Source organism: Vipera ursinii (genome assembly GCF_947247035.1).
Source record: "Vipera ursinii genome assembly, chromosome: 13".
NCBI classification, from domain to species: domain Eukaryota; kingdom Metazoa; phylum Chordata; class Lepidosauria; order Squamata; family Viperidae; genus Vipera; species Vipera ursinii.
This window is the reverse complement of record NC_139526.1, coordinates 514,058-527,405: the sequence shown is the minus strand read 5'-3', so window position 1 is coordinate 527,405 and position 13,348 is coordinate 514,058. Positions and strand designations below refer to the sequence as shown.

The 13,348-nt window shown below is 42.5% G+C and overlaps 1 protein-coding gene across 1 annotated transcript in view; it reads right to left on the bottom strand.

Annotated features, from left to right (window-relative positions):
* The window catches only part of LOC310646249 (testis-expressed protein 2-like), a gene marked incomplete at its 5' end in the record, with an annotated part of 34,440 nt that extends 21,841 nt beyond the window's left edge, over positions 1-12,599 (bottom strand). The window contains 3 exons of the mRNA XM_083372522.1: positions 3,832-4,150; positions 5,260-5,460; positions 11,292-12,599. Coding sequence (XP_083228648.1) covers positions 3,832-4,150; positions 5,260-5,460; positions 11,292-12,599 — 1,828 coding nt within the window. The remainder of the gene's footprint in view (positions 1-3,831; positions 4,151-5,259; positions 5,461-11,291) is intronic.
* Between the last annotated feature and the right edge of the window lie 749 nt (positions 12,600-13,348).

The window sequence follows — 13,348 nt, the reverse complement described above, 5'->3', positions numbered from 1 at the left end:
CTAAACAATTATTTTTTGTTGGCTATAAGTTAAACCATAAGTCTTATCGGTTCTGGGAGAAAGGTACTAAAAACATTTATTGTAGTTCTAGCGCTGTTTTTCAAGAACAGTCAGGCTGGGAAAGGGTAGAAGATATTGTATATATTCCTCAACAAGATTTAACTAACTCTTCAAATGAAAGTGATAAAGAAGAGGAGGAACTTGCTAGAGAGATCAAACAAGAACCACTGATAGGGGAGACAGGAGAGGAAGAAGATAATAATGTAAATGTACCTATAAGTCCAATAATTCTCAGAAGGTCTAACAGGGAAAGACGACAGCCTGATCGTTTTGAGGCAGGTTTAATTTGTCAAATAGACATTGAACCTTCTAATGTTGAAGAAATAAAAATGTATCCTGAGAATGAAAGAAAGAATTGGAAAGTAGCTATGGATAAAGAAATAAAATCTTTGCAGGATCTTAATGTTTATCAAGAGGTTAAAATACCTAAAACAGAAAAGTTAATTGGATGTAAATGGGTTTTTAAACTGAAAGAAAGTGTTACAGGAGAGGTAATACATAAAGCAAGATTAGTTGCTCAAGGATTTGCACAGAATAATAGTGATTATGATGTAGTATTTTCCCCCACGTTAAGAGCTTCCACTCTTAGGGCTGCTTTAGTTTGGGCAGCAAATAAGAATTATAGTATAAAACATGTAGATATTGAAACTGCTTATTTGCATGCAACATTAAACCATGATATATATATGAAAGTTCCATCAGGAATAGAAAGTAAGGTAGGGTACTGTTGGAAACTGAATAAGAGTTTGTATGGTTTAAAACAGTCAGGTTATGAGTGGAATAGATGTTTAGTAAAAGAGTTAAATAGTTTGGGATTTAAAGCTAGTATTGCAGATCCTTGTTTATTTATAAAACAGCAAAATAGTGAATTATCATTGTTATTATTATTCACTGATGATATTGCTATTATAGCAAAAGATGAAACAGAAACTGAAAGAATAATTTCAGGGTTAAAAAGAAAATTTAGAGTAAAAGATCTAGGAGCTATTAGTCATTATCTAGGGCTGGATATTGTCAGGACTAGTAAAGGATTTAAACTGTCTCAAGCTAAGAAAATTAATGGTTTGCTGAAACGTTATAATATGGAAAACTGTAAACCAGTAAAAACACCTATGGTTCAAGGTTTTGAGAGTTCAGCAGATAACAGCAATGTCTTTGATAAAAAGATATATCAATCATTAATAGGTAGCTTGATGTATTTATGTAATTGGTCAAGACCTGACATAGCATTTACAGTTAATCATTTAGCTAGATATTGTGAGAATCCTACAACCAGATGTTGGCAAGGTGCGAAAAGAGTTTTAAGATATTTGAAGCACACCATACATTATTCTCTATATCTAGAGCCAACAAAGGAATTGGAACTAAAAGCATTTGCAGATGCTAGTTTTGCATCTGATACTGTAACCAGGAAATCCACTTCAGGATTGGTTGTATTATTGGGAAACGCTTTAGTAGGATGGAGGTCTAACAGACAGAAGCATATAAGCTTATCAACAACTGAATCTGAATTTTCTTGTTTATCTTTATTATGTACTGAGCTATTGGTATGGAAACAATTATTGTTTGATATGGGTTTACATTGTAATGAACCAATAAAAGTGTATGAAGACAATCAAGCAGCTATAAAATTAGCAACTAATGCTGCAGTGAAAACTAGATCAAAACATACGGATCTACGGTATCTAAATGTCAGACAATGTGTTAAAGATAATTTGATTAAACTGGAATATTGTGCAACTGAAGATAATATTGCTGACCAGTTTACTAAAGCTCAGGGTGCTATAAAGCATAAATCTGTTTGTGATATGTGTAATTTGAGATTGTAAAAATATATGTATAATATGCCACCCAAAAGGGGAGATTGTTAGAGATTAAACTTGATTTGGGTGACAATATTATATAATGGAGTAAAAGCACCTTTAAGGAGTTAAACAGCCTAAGGGTGTGGCTGTAATTATTCCACATAAAAGAGAGTTAGATGTTACACATAGTTGCTCTTGTATATGTGTTTGATGTTAGTGTTTGGATACCTCTTGTTCTCTTGTTTGCTAACCTGATATTTATTCTCTCAAGAATCAACTGCTTGCTACAGTGTATATTGTTTTTGATATTGGTAAGCAGCTTTTGTATTTTGATACTATGTTTTTATGGACTGACTTTTATGTGCATGATACTGGATTGATATTTGGACTATTTCTTACTGTGTTTCTTTTTGTTGTCTGAGTAAAAATAAGTTATAAAACTCATGTTAGTGCATTACTGTTTGCCTAAGAGTCCCAGTACAACTTCCACTGTGTATTACTAATACTCTGTTAAACAAACCATTTTTTCAACAACATATTCTAACAGGAACATCCATGTCTTCAGGTCACAGCGGAAGGACCGAAGGTCAGGGGCCATCCTCAGCTCCAGGGGCAGTTCATTCCAGAGGGTCGGAGCGCCCACAGAGAAGGCTCTCCCACTGGGGGTCACCAGCCGGCATTGCTTAGCTGACGGCACCCTGAGGAGGCCGACTCTGTAGGAGCAAACCGGACGATGGGAGGTTGATAATGGCAGCAGGTGGTCTCGCAAGTACCCCGGGCCTAAGCCATGTAGGGCTTTAAAAGTGATTACCAGCACCTTGAATCACACCCAGAGGACAACCAGAAGCCAGTGCAGCTCGCGCAGGAGTGGTGTAACATGGGAGTATCGAGAAACTCCCATAAGCACCCGCGCGGCCGCATTTTGCACCAGCTGAAGCCTCTGGGTGCACTTCAAGGGCAGCCCCATGTAGAGAGCATTGCAGTAATCCAGGCGAGAAGTGACGAGGGCATGGGTAACCGTGCATAGGGCAACTCGGTCCAAAAAGGGGCACAACTGGTGCACCAGGCAAACCCGTGCGAAGGCCCCCCTGATCACAGCAGCCAGATGATCCTCCAAGTTAAGCCATGAATCCAGGAGGACACCCAAGTTGCGAGCCCTTTCAGAGGGGGGCAATACCTCCCCCCCATCAAAAGAGGTGGAACATGTTGGACAATACGAGATGCTGGTATCCACAGCCACTTGGTCTTGGAGGGGTTCAGCCTGAGCCTGTTCCTTCCCATCCAGACCTGCACTGCCTCCAGGGTGGTGGGGCAGCTGCTGGCTGCTGGCCGGCAGCTCCACGTCCTGGGTTGGGACCAGGCTGAGGGGAGTTAGCCAGTTGAGCCCTAGCCACCCCACCAGTTGCAGCCGTCACATTACGCAATCCAGTGGGAACCTAGCTTTGGAGGCCTTTCGTGCCCCTTCTTGCCAATACTCCAGGCTCAGCTGGCTGTAGGCTCCTGCCATCTCTGACCATTCCAGTGATGCCAGCTGCTTCATCTTCTCTGCTTTCACCTTTGGCCAGATGGAGGCTGCTTGGCCACCGGGAATCCCCTGGGCTCCAATCTGGCTTCCCTCTGTTGCCCATACCACAGCTTTGGCTGGCTGCTCACCCCTCCACTCCATTTTGGGCAACTTCCCCTTATCTTATCTTATCTTATCTTATCTTGTCTTGTCTTGTCTTGTCTTGTCTCGTCTCGTCTCGTCTCGTCTCGTCTCGTCTTACCGTATCTTACCTTACCTTACCTTATCTCTCATTTCATTTTATCTTACCTCACCTCAGCTCACCTTGTCTTATCAAAATGCCATTCAATTTAAACAAAACATGATGCCATCCCAGGATTTCCTCATTCTGTTTCTAAATATAAGAGGCAATCAAATCAAGGAACCCTGGGGGTTGGACCCATGGTTCCCAGCCTGCTTTACCTGAGAGGAGTTCACCTTGGCTGGTGTGGTGTAGCTCATGGTGTTCAACTTGGCAGGCTCTTACGAGATATTGGTACCACTCCTCCTTATCCCTACCCGTTCTGCCAAAGAGATAAAGTGTCCTTTCTTGGGCCTCAGCTGGGCACTGCCCTGTTACTTCTTTCTTCTTTGGCTTCTCCTCTCTTGGAGAATCCACATCTTGGTCTTTTGTTGCTAGTGCTTTGGTTTTCAGATCCACTTGTTCTGGGAAAAGAATGCATATGGGATATTTTTTGTTCCACATCCTTTTGCGAGCCAGCCCAGGTGGGAAGAGGAAGACCTGAAAAGTAACAGACAATCTGAAGTCACAAGAGAATCAAGTCACCTTCCCCATGGAAAAGCAGCTTGAATTACAGAGCAACCTTTTCACAACCCAAATGCCATTGCGTGACCTGACAATCGCCTTGAGGAGTCCTGGGTGTCCTATCTTATGAACTTTGGCATTTGAAGCCCATGAAACCTTGCCTTAGAAGGCCCAAATTCTGTGATCTCATAATAATAATGTTTATCCTAAGACATCTCCCCTAAAGTTTCCCAAATCTCACAGGAACGGATCACTCTATGAGTTCTGAGCCATTCCAATTTTAACTTCCTTTTGAGACAGTTTTGGGGGTACTTGCTGCCCAATCATCCTATTTTATAAGTATTTTATAAAATATGTTTGAGAAGTTGGTATGACAGCTAAGAAACTAAAGCCAAAGGCAAAATAAATGCTGATAATGTGGAACACTTAAACATTTAAATTAAATGATCTTCCTTTTGACTGAATGTCTTTTTAAAAACCCAGGATCCAGCTTGAATCAGTGCAGTAGGTAGGGAAGGACTTTAATCCCTTCTGGATTGCACTAGAACAGGGGTGTCAAACTCAATTTCATTGAGGGCCGCATCAGCATTGCGGTTGCCCTCAGGGGGCCGGGTGGGTGTGGCCAGGGTGGGCGTGGCCTGCTGGGTAGGCGTGGCTAGAATGCATATGGCCTGCTGGGTGGGCGTGGCCAGCTCTACATCGTTGGCATCAAGGGTGCCTATGGGGGCCTGGGCAGGAGTGGGACAGATCTGAGGGTCTCTAGCAGAAGGAGGGTCTCTGGGCCAGGGCCAAGGCAGTGGGGGCCGTTCCCTCACTGTTTCCAGGATGGCTTCGCGGGCCGCATGAAACCACTTGGTGGGCCGGATCCGGCCCCTGGGCCTTGTGTTTGACATGTCTGCACTAGAAGAAGGAATGGGAGATCTTCCCGTGGGATCTCAAATGCCCCCAACTGATCTAAGACTGAACCATATCTGCAGTGCGGGGATGAAAGGATGAAAGCTCTCCTGGCCTTTCCACCAAATTCCCAATCTGTACTTACTACACATATCCACCGCCCTGTCAGCTACGTTGTTGATGAATCTTACCTTGGCTCCACTCATATCATAAAGTTGGTGGGTCACAAAAGCCACCTCAAAGTTTTCTTCCCCAAAGGTGGCCCGCCGAGGGATGCTGGTTTGGGGATATGAAAATGTCAGGTTCGAGTTTTCTAAGGTCACAAATATGGAATGGGTAAGAGAAGGATGATAAATCTCAGGGTCATAACAATGCATTTTGTTCATCCAACCCTGGAAAAGAACAATTAATTTTAGTCAGGGAATGTCTAAAACAAGAGTAAAAACCTATCTGTCACTATTCTGCTTGATATTATTTATTGACCTGCATTTGCTGGAATAAAAGAAGCAACTTTCACATTCACTTTAATGTATTTCTTCAAAAGTACAGATGTGGGCAACCTGAAATTCCAGTTCCTGAAAAACATCTCAAAGTTCTTTTCTCCATTCCCTCTCCTCTTTCTGGCAACTGCAGGAGCAAGGTCCTGCCATATTGGTAAAAGAACACATTATAGTGTGTGTATGTATGTACAGAGCCACCACATGGTTACCCACCTCCACGTTAAAATCAGTTTTCCATGAAAAGAAAAGTCCCAGAGAAATTTGCCTGCATATTTTTCCTAACAATATAACGAAAGAGAATCTGCTTCCTACATTTCGACCTGACTTTTCTTGACTCACATTTCATCACTGTTTCTCCTTCTCTTTGCATCTACTTTAGCTATCCACATTTCCCAACCTGATGTCTTCTTTGGGATTTAATGAAGGTACCCTCAAATTATTGCAACTGCTTGGGTAATTTTTCATGGCCAGTCTCAGAGATTGGAAGTGCTGGAAGGCTATATCCTGTTCAAATGAAACAGAACCAATGCACCAAAAAGGGGGGGGGGTAGGAATTGCATTGTATGTGAAGAATTACTATAGTTCTACAGAAATACACAATACTAGGGGAAAAAGCCTTGTGAATATTAGAGGCAAAAGAAATGACATTGCTGTTGGTATTCATCATAGGCCAGAATCAGAATCAGAATAGAGCTGGAAGGGACTTTGGAGGTCTTCTAGTCCAACCCCCTGCTCAAGCAGGAGAACCTATACCATTTCAGACAAGTGACTGTCCAGTCTCTTCTTAAAAATCTCCAGTGATGGAGCACCCAGGATTTCTGGAGGCAAGCTGTTCCACTTGTTAATTGTCCTCACTGTTAGGAACTTTCTCCTAAATTCCAGGTTGCTTCTCTCTTTCATCAATTTCCAACCATTGTTTCTTGTCCTGCCCTCTGGTGCTTTGGAGAATAGTTTGACTCCCTCTTCTTTGTGGCAATCCCTCAGATACTGGAATGCTGCTATCATGTCCCCCCCTAACCCTTCTTTTCTCTAGACTTGCCAAACCCAAATCCTGCAAATGTTCTTCATATGTTTTAGTCTCCAGGCCTTGGATCATCTTAGTTGCTCTTTGCACTTTTTCCAAAGTCTCAACATCTTGTTTGTAACGTGGTAAGCAAAACTGGATGGAGTATTCCAGGTGTGGTCTTACTAAGGATTTATAAAGTAGTATGAATACTTCAGATGATTTTGATTTTTGTGCCTTTGTTTATACAACAAGGATTGTATTTAGCCTTTTTGGCTGCTGACTAATGTTTGAATAGTTGTCCACTAGAACTCCAAGGTCCCTCTCACAGTTACTGTTTTTGAGCCAGGTTTCACCTAGCCTGTATTTAAACCTTTGGTTTTTCCTGCCTAGGTGTAAAATCTTGCTTTTCTCTAGATTAAATTTCATTTTGTTGGATAGGGCACATTGATGAGTTCCCCTTCTATTCCCTCATCTAAGTCATTTATGAAGATATTGAAGAGTACTGGGCCTGAAATGGAACCTTGTAGTACCCCACTGCTTACTTCCCTCCGTGTAGATGTAGTACCATTAAGGACGACTTGATGAGTGTGGTTTGTCAGCCACAAACCTATCTAACTTACCAAGAAGTAGGTTTTGGTCTACTTTGTCAAATGCCTTTCTGAAGTCTAAATATACTATGTCCATAGTATTTCACTGGTCTACTAATTTAGTCATTTTGTCAAAGAATGAAATAAAATTGGTTTGGCATGATCTGTTTCTAAGAAACCTGTGCTGGCTTCTAGTTATGACTTTATTTGTTTCTAGATGTTCACAGATCTGCTTTTCCCCCCATTATTTTCCCAAGTATTGATGTTAGGCTCATTGGTCTGTAGTTTCCTGGGTCTGTTTCCCCCCCCCCCCCTTTAATGAAAATGGGAACCACATCAGCTCTTTTCTAATCCTCTGGTAGTTTCCCAATGCTCCAAACTTTTTTAAAGATATGATACAGTGGTTCTGAGATAACATCTGCCAGCTCCTTCAGAACTCTGGGATGTAATCCATCAGGTCCTGGTGATTCATATTCATCAAGATCAGACAGGTGTTCTCTTACCATTTTCTTGCTTATTTTAATTTTTATTTCTACTCTGTCTTTTACAGTTACGTTTTTGGTAGGTTGGGCTATAGTTTCTTTTTGTATGAAGACTGATGCAAAGAATGAGTTAAGCAGCTCTGCTTTCTCTCTGTTACCTGTTACTTCCTTGCCGTCTTCTCTCTTTAGTGGACCAACTACTTCCTTGACTTTTTTCTTGTTATTAATATGTTTCTATTATCTTTGATTTTTGTTGCAAGTCTTTGTTCATTTGGAGCTTTTGCTTCCCTGACTTCATCTTTGCAGATTCAGGCTATCTGCTGATATTCTGCCTTAGTTATGTGTCCCTCTTTCCATTTTTTGCACTTATCCTTTTTGTCTTTCAGTTTATCAGAGAGATCTTTGTGCAACCATGCTGGTGTCTCACAATACAAGGGAAGCCTTCTTGAAAGTATTTGGATGAATATTAGAGGAGAAAGAAATGACATTGCTGCAGGTGTTTATCACAGGCCACTTAGCCAAGAAGAGGAAAGATGAACTCTTTGATAGTTAACTAATGTGTGCAGGAAACACACCATTGCAATAATGGGGGACTTTAACTACCCCAACATCAACTGGGAAACAAATTCTGCAGTGAGCGGGAAATAGAACAGGTTTCTTGTATTCCTGGCTGACAACTTTGTCACTCAAAAGGAGGTGAGAACTAGAGAATCAGCTATACTGGACTTAAACCTTACTAATAGGCAGGGCTTTTTTTCGTCGTAGAACGCCCAGAGCGGAGTTCCGGCACCTTTTTTGGATGGAACCTTGTAGGGTAGGCAAGGCGGGTTGTATGACATGTGTGAGTTCCGGCACCTTTTTCTTTTACAAAAAAAGCACTGCTAATAGGGATGAAATGACTGAAGGAGTGGAAGTTGTAGGAACTTTGCAGGAGTGACAATGTCATACTAGAATTTGCCATGATGCAGGCACAGGTGACTGAACTAAGTCACTTGAGAGTTTAAGAGAACTGACTTCAACAAACTAAAAGAAAAAATAGGAAGGATTCCGTGGATGGAAATCTTAGGAAGAAAAACAGTTCAGGATTTATTTATTTGAATTTATTTTCCACTCATCTTGTCACAAACGACTCTGGGTCGCTGAAATGGCTCAGCATGAATGGGAAACTCTGAAAAACGAAATACTAAAGGCGAAAACAAAACAATACCACAGAGAAAGAAAAACAAAAGACACCAGACAAAACCAACACGGTTGCACAAAGAGCTCTCTGGCAAGAAGGAAAAGTATAAAAGTAGAAACAGGTTCAAATAATTAAAACGGGTCTTCAAGAAAAAAAAACTGGACGGCCATTTGCATGGGATGCAATAAGATCTCTTGCCTTGGGCAGGGGGATGGACTGGAAGACCTCAGAGATCCCTTCCACCCCCTACGGTCCCATGATTCTATGAAACAATTTCTTCCCTGTTTCAAAACAGGCCCTCCACCTCCTTCCCATTTATTAAAAAAAATGATGCACCCCCCCCAAAAAATGGATGGTCCCAATCCTGAGAGCCTTCTGTACAGCTGCGAAAAGCAGATTCTTCCCATCAGGTACTAGGTTGGGAAGCAAGCTGAGTCCATCCAGAAGGAAAAGCTTTTCAGCAGTTACAGTAGGATTTGGCCCCAGTTATTGAGTTATCCCTCTGTTTTGCTATTCAGTCAATCTAGCTTTAGTTCTCGCCGTTTCTTGTGGTTGTTTTTAGTTACCTTTTTATGCTTCTATCCAATCTGCTCAGAGCTGCTTTTGCAAGTTAGGTACCACACACTAAAGCTGCAATAAAGTTATGGTTATTTCCTCTCCCCCGTTTCTTCTGCCTCCCTACAGCCCTGGCATAACCTGGGGCAGAGACCACCAGTCCAAGGGCACTGGGCTAGGCTGGACGACAATTCCCATTACTCCAAGCCAGACCTGGTTCTGTGTCCTGGCAACAATCGCCCTAAATACCTACAAGTACACATCAAAGAGGGCCACTTGCTCAGGAGGCCTGTGGCTGCAGTGGTTGCATGCTGGCTTGGAGGAGACCACGAGCAATGTTGGTGTCAATTATATCAAACAGATAATTTGCTCTTTTGGCTGATGGATTTCAGTTTTCCCATTGAAGGATCTCTGCCGGCCATGGAGGAAAAAATCCTACAGAGGGCTATCAAATAACAACAAAGTGTTTATTTGATATAAACAAATAAAGCTATTCAATGGAATCCTATGCATAAATCCAATGGAATCCTATGCATAAATCACGTGAAGTACTAATATCACTTTACAATGCTTTGGTAAGGCCACACCTGGAATACTGCATCCAGTTTTGGTCACCACGATGTAAAAAAGATGTCGAGACTCTAGAAAGAGTACAGAGAAGAGCAACAAAGATGATTGGGGGACTGGAGGCTAAAACATATAGGGAACGGTTGCTGGAATTGGGTATGTGTAGTTTAACGAAGAGAAGAGTGAGGGGTGACATGATAGCAATGTTCCAATATCTCAGGGATTGCCACAAAGAAGAGGGAGTCAAGCTATTCTCCAAAGCACCTGAAAGCAGGACAAGAAGCAACAGATGGAAACTAGTCAAGGAGAGAAGCAACCTGGAACTAAGGAGAAACTTCCTGACAGTTAGAACAATTAACCAGTGGAACAACCTGCCTCCAGAGGTGGTGAATGCTCCAACACCGGAAGTTTTTAAGAAGAGACTGGCCAGCCACTTGACTGAAATGGTATAGGGTTTCCTGCCTGAGCAGGGGGTTGGACTAGATGACCTCCAAGGTCCCTTCCAACAACAACTACTTCTTCTTCTTCTTCTTCTTCTTCTTCTTCTTCTTCTTCTTCTTCTTCTTCTTCTTCTTCTTCTTCTTCTTCTTCTTCTTCTTCTTCTTCTTCTTGTTATTATTATTCAAAATTTATGCAGAATTTTCTCAGAATTTTTCAAGGGAACGCTCATCCCATCTTGCTTCAATCTCTAGCACTATTAGAACTAAATGTTCTAAATTTTAAAAATAGCAACATCTTTCATTTTTCTTTTCTCTTTTCCACCTTAAAGCTGAATAATTAGCAATAATTTATCTCCATGAAACATTTCAAGTGTAGAGGAAGGCTGTGGCTCAAGTATTGGCATGCTGGACTTCAGGGGACTATGGGAGAAGGAAACTATTGTGTGTCAGGCTATACAAGTAGTCTTCACTTTGTGACCACAATTGGGATTGGCAACTGTCACTAAATGACACAATCACTAAGGAGACATCATGTGACTCCAATTCACAATTTTATTGCTGACTTCTCCATTGAGTCTACTTGTTGTAACCCAGCTGTGAAGCACAGAAATGGTGACTGATCATGTGACTGTGTGACACTGCATAAATGGTCATAAATGCAAGGACTGACTGCATTTGCAGCACCACTGTAACTTCGGCAGTTTACTAAACAGAGCAGTTGTTAAACATGGTCTGCCTGAATTTGCTTTCTTGAAGAAACTCAGACTTCTGTCATCGTATCCCTTTTCCTGCATAACCCAAAAGAGCCAGTTTTCTAAAGGAACTGAGAAGCAAGTTCAGAAGCCAGCCAAACCCTCTGGGCCTCCTCCCATTGATTGCAAAGAAACACCAATGACCCCACCCTACCTTGAGCACGTGGGGCTCCCACGGCTGCTGAGGTATCCCTCGCAAGGGCGGCCTGCCCTGAGGAGGGGGGCTTTTCTGTGGGGACAGGGCACGCTTTGGCACCAGCAGCAAAATAACCAGGAGACCAAGAAGGAACCCACAGGCTAAGCCAAGGCAGAGGCCAGAAATATAAGGAGGCAAAGGGAGGACCAGGTAATTGTAGGCCAAGATGGCAATCCAGGCGAGAACTTTACATGGCACTGGACTGCAACACTTGGGGGGCTGGACTGGCCCAAGAGGTGAGAGAGTCTGCATTTTGCCTGGGGCCTTGCTTTTTTTCTCAGCCACCTGGAAAACATCCCCACAGGGGCCCTCTTCACGCTGGCAATTTGGAGAAGAGTCCCACTTCCGCTCTTCCATTTCCCCTCTCCCTGACGAAATGGTCTCAGTCCAGTCTGTCTCTTGGAGGGGTTGTTCCAAATTGCTCTCCAAGATGGGAGACTCCCTGAAGTGATGAGAAAGGAACTCAGGACCCTGCTGGTGCCCGGAGAGGGGTAATCGGAGCTTGGGGGACACATTATTCTCATCCCCAATCATTTTGCTGAGCCTGCTGAGTGGCTCCTGCATGGCTTCTGAAAACCTCCTTTTGGTGTCCTCAAACTTGGCTTCCTGAGTCTTGAAGAAGCTGCCCTTGCTCTCTGAAGGAGAACGGTTGGGAGATGATGGAGCAGTCCTGGAATCGCCACTTTTGTTTTTGGGCTGGGTGATTTGTCGCCAGAGTTGAATGTTGAGCTTAGAGTCTGATTTGGACAGCGACACCTCGGTCTCCAAGCGGGAAATTTCAGTGGAAATGGATTTGACCAAGCTCAACAAAGGTTGGGATTTGAGAGATGAGCCTTCCTGGGACTCCATTTCAGTTGAGAGGGATTTCACCAAGTTGATTAAGGGTTTGGGACTGTGTGAGTTTTCCAGGCTAGTTGCTCTCTGAGATGCTGAGTGAGTTGGAGATGGGGAGTGGGAAATGGGGAGCGCGGATGAGAAATCTGATTCAAGAGGAAACAAAGGAGAGGATGACCCACAGAAGGCAGGCTCTTTGTGCACATCTTCCTCAAAGAAAAACCTGCTGGCTAAGTTTGGAGCTGGAGCTTCCTCGTCTTCTAAGGCAAAAATCGGCTCGTTTCCATATGCATCTTCCCACACAATGTCTTTTCCAGACTCAGCAGCTGAGCAGTGGCTTAATTTTTGGGAAGGATGGCATGTTTCTTCCCAGGAATGGGAAGGAATATTTGCTGCAGAAGGATCTGAAGGCATCTGAGGATGGTCAGTCATCTTTCACATGCTCCCTGGGGCTGAGCCTATGGAATGGGAACAAATACAGATGCTGAGAAACTTTAAATTCCAACCCAAATTCCTTCAAAGCAGCCATTTAGTCATTCATTTATCTTGTACATGTTGACCCCTCACATCCCAAAGTAATACTTGTGATGCCATTCGGCAGATATGCTCCAATTGATTTAGTTTTATTAATTTTAGATTCTCTTAATTAAAAATGGGGGGAGTTCACACCTTGCAAAGCAAAAAAGCTAGCCATGTGTATCATCTTCATTTCTAGTTGTGTTTCTTTTCCATGGAGGCTCCCTTGAAAGGCAACTTGGCCAGACTCACCTTGCAGCTACTTATTTTTAGTGTGTGTATAATTTCAGAACGTGATCACTGATTCCATAAATGTGGAGACTCTTGAGCATTAGATATTCATGTATGTTGTGGGAATATGTAAAAAGGGAGATTCCTGGGTCAGGATGGGGTGGACCTTATGGACCTTTTAAGGGTCAACCAACTTTATGATTCATCATCTCTTTCACAGCATTTTTGTGGTTGTGACTTTCCCAAAGTATCTTGGGAACTGCAGTCTAATGAAGGTATTACACAGTCTGGAACTTCATGTTTTGTTATCGATCTAGAGACTCCAAGGTTCCATGAAGAGGGAGAACAGGTGACTATCTTTATTTATTTATTTATTTATTTATTTATTTATTTATTTATTTATTTATTATTTAAACTTATATACCGCCCTTCTC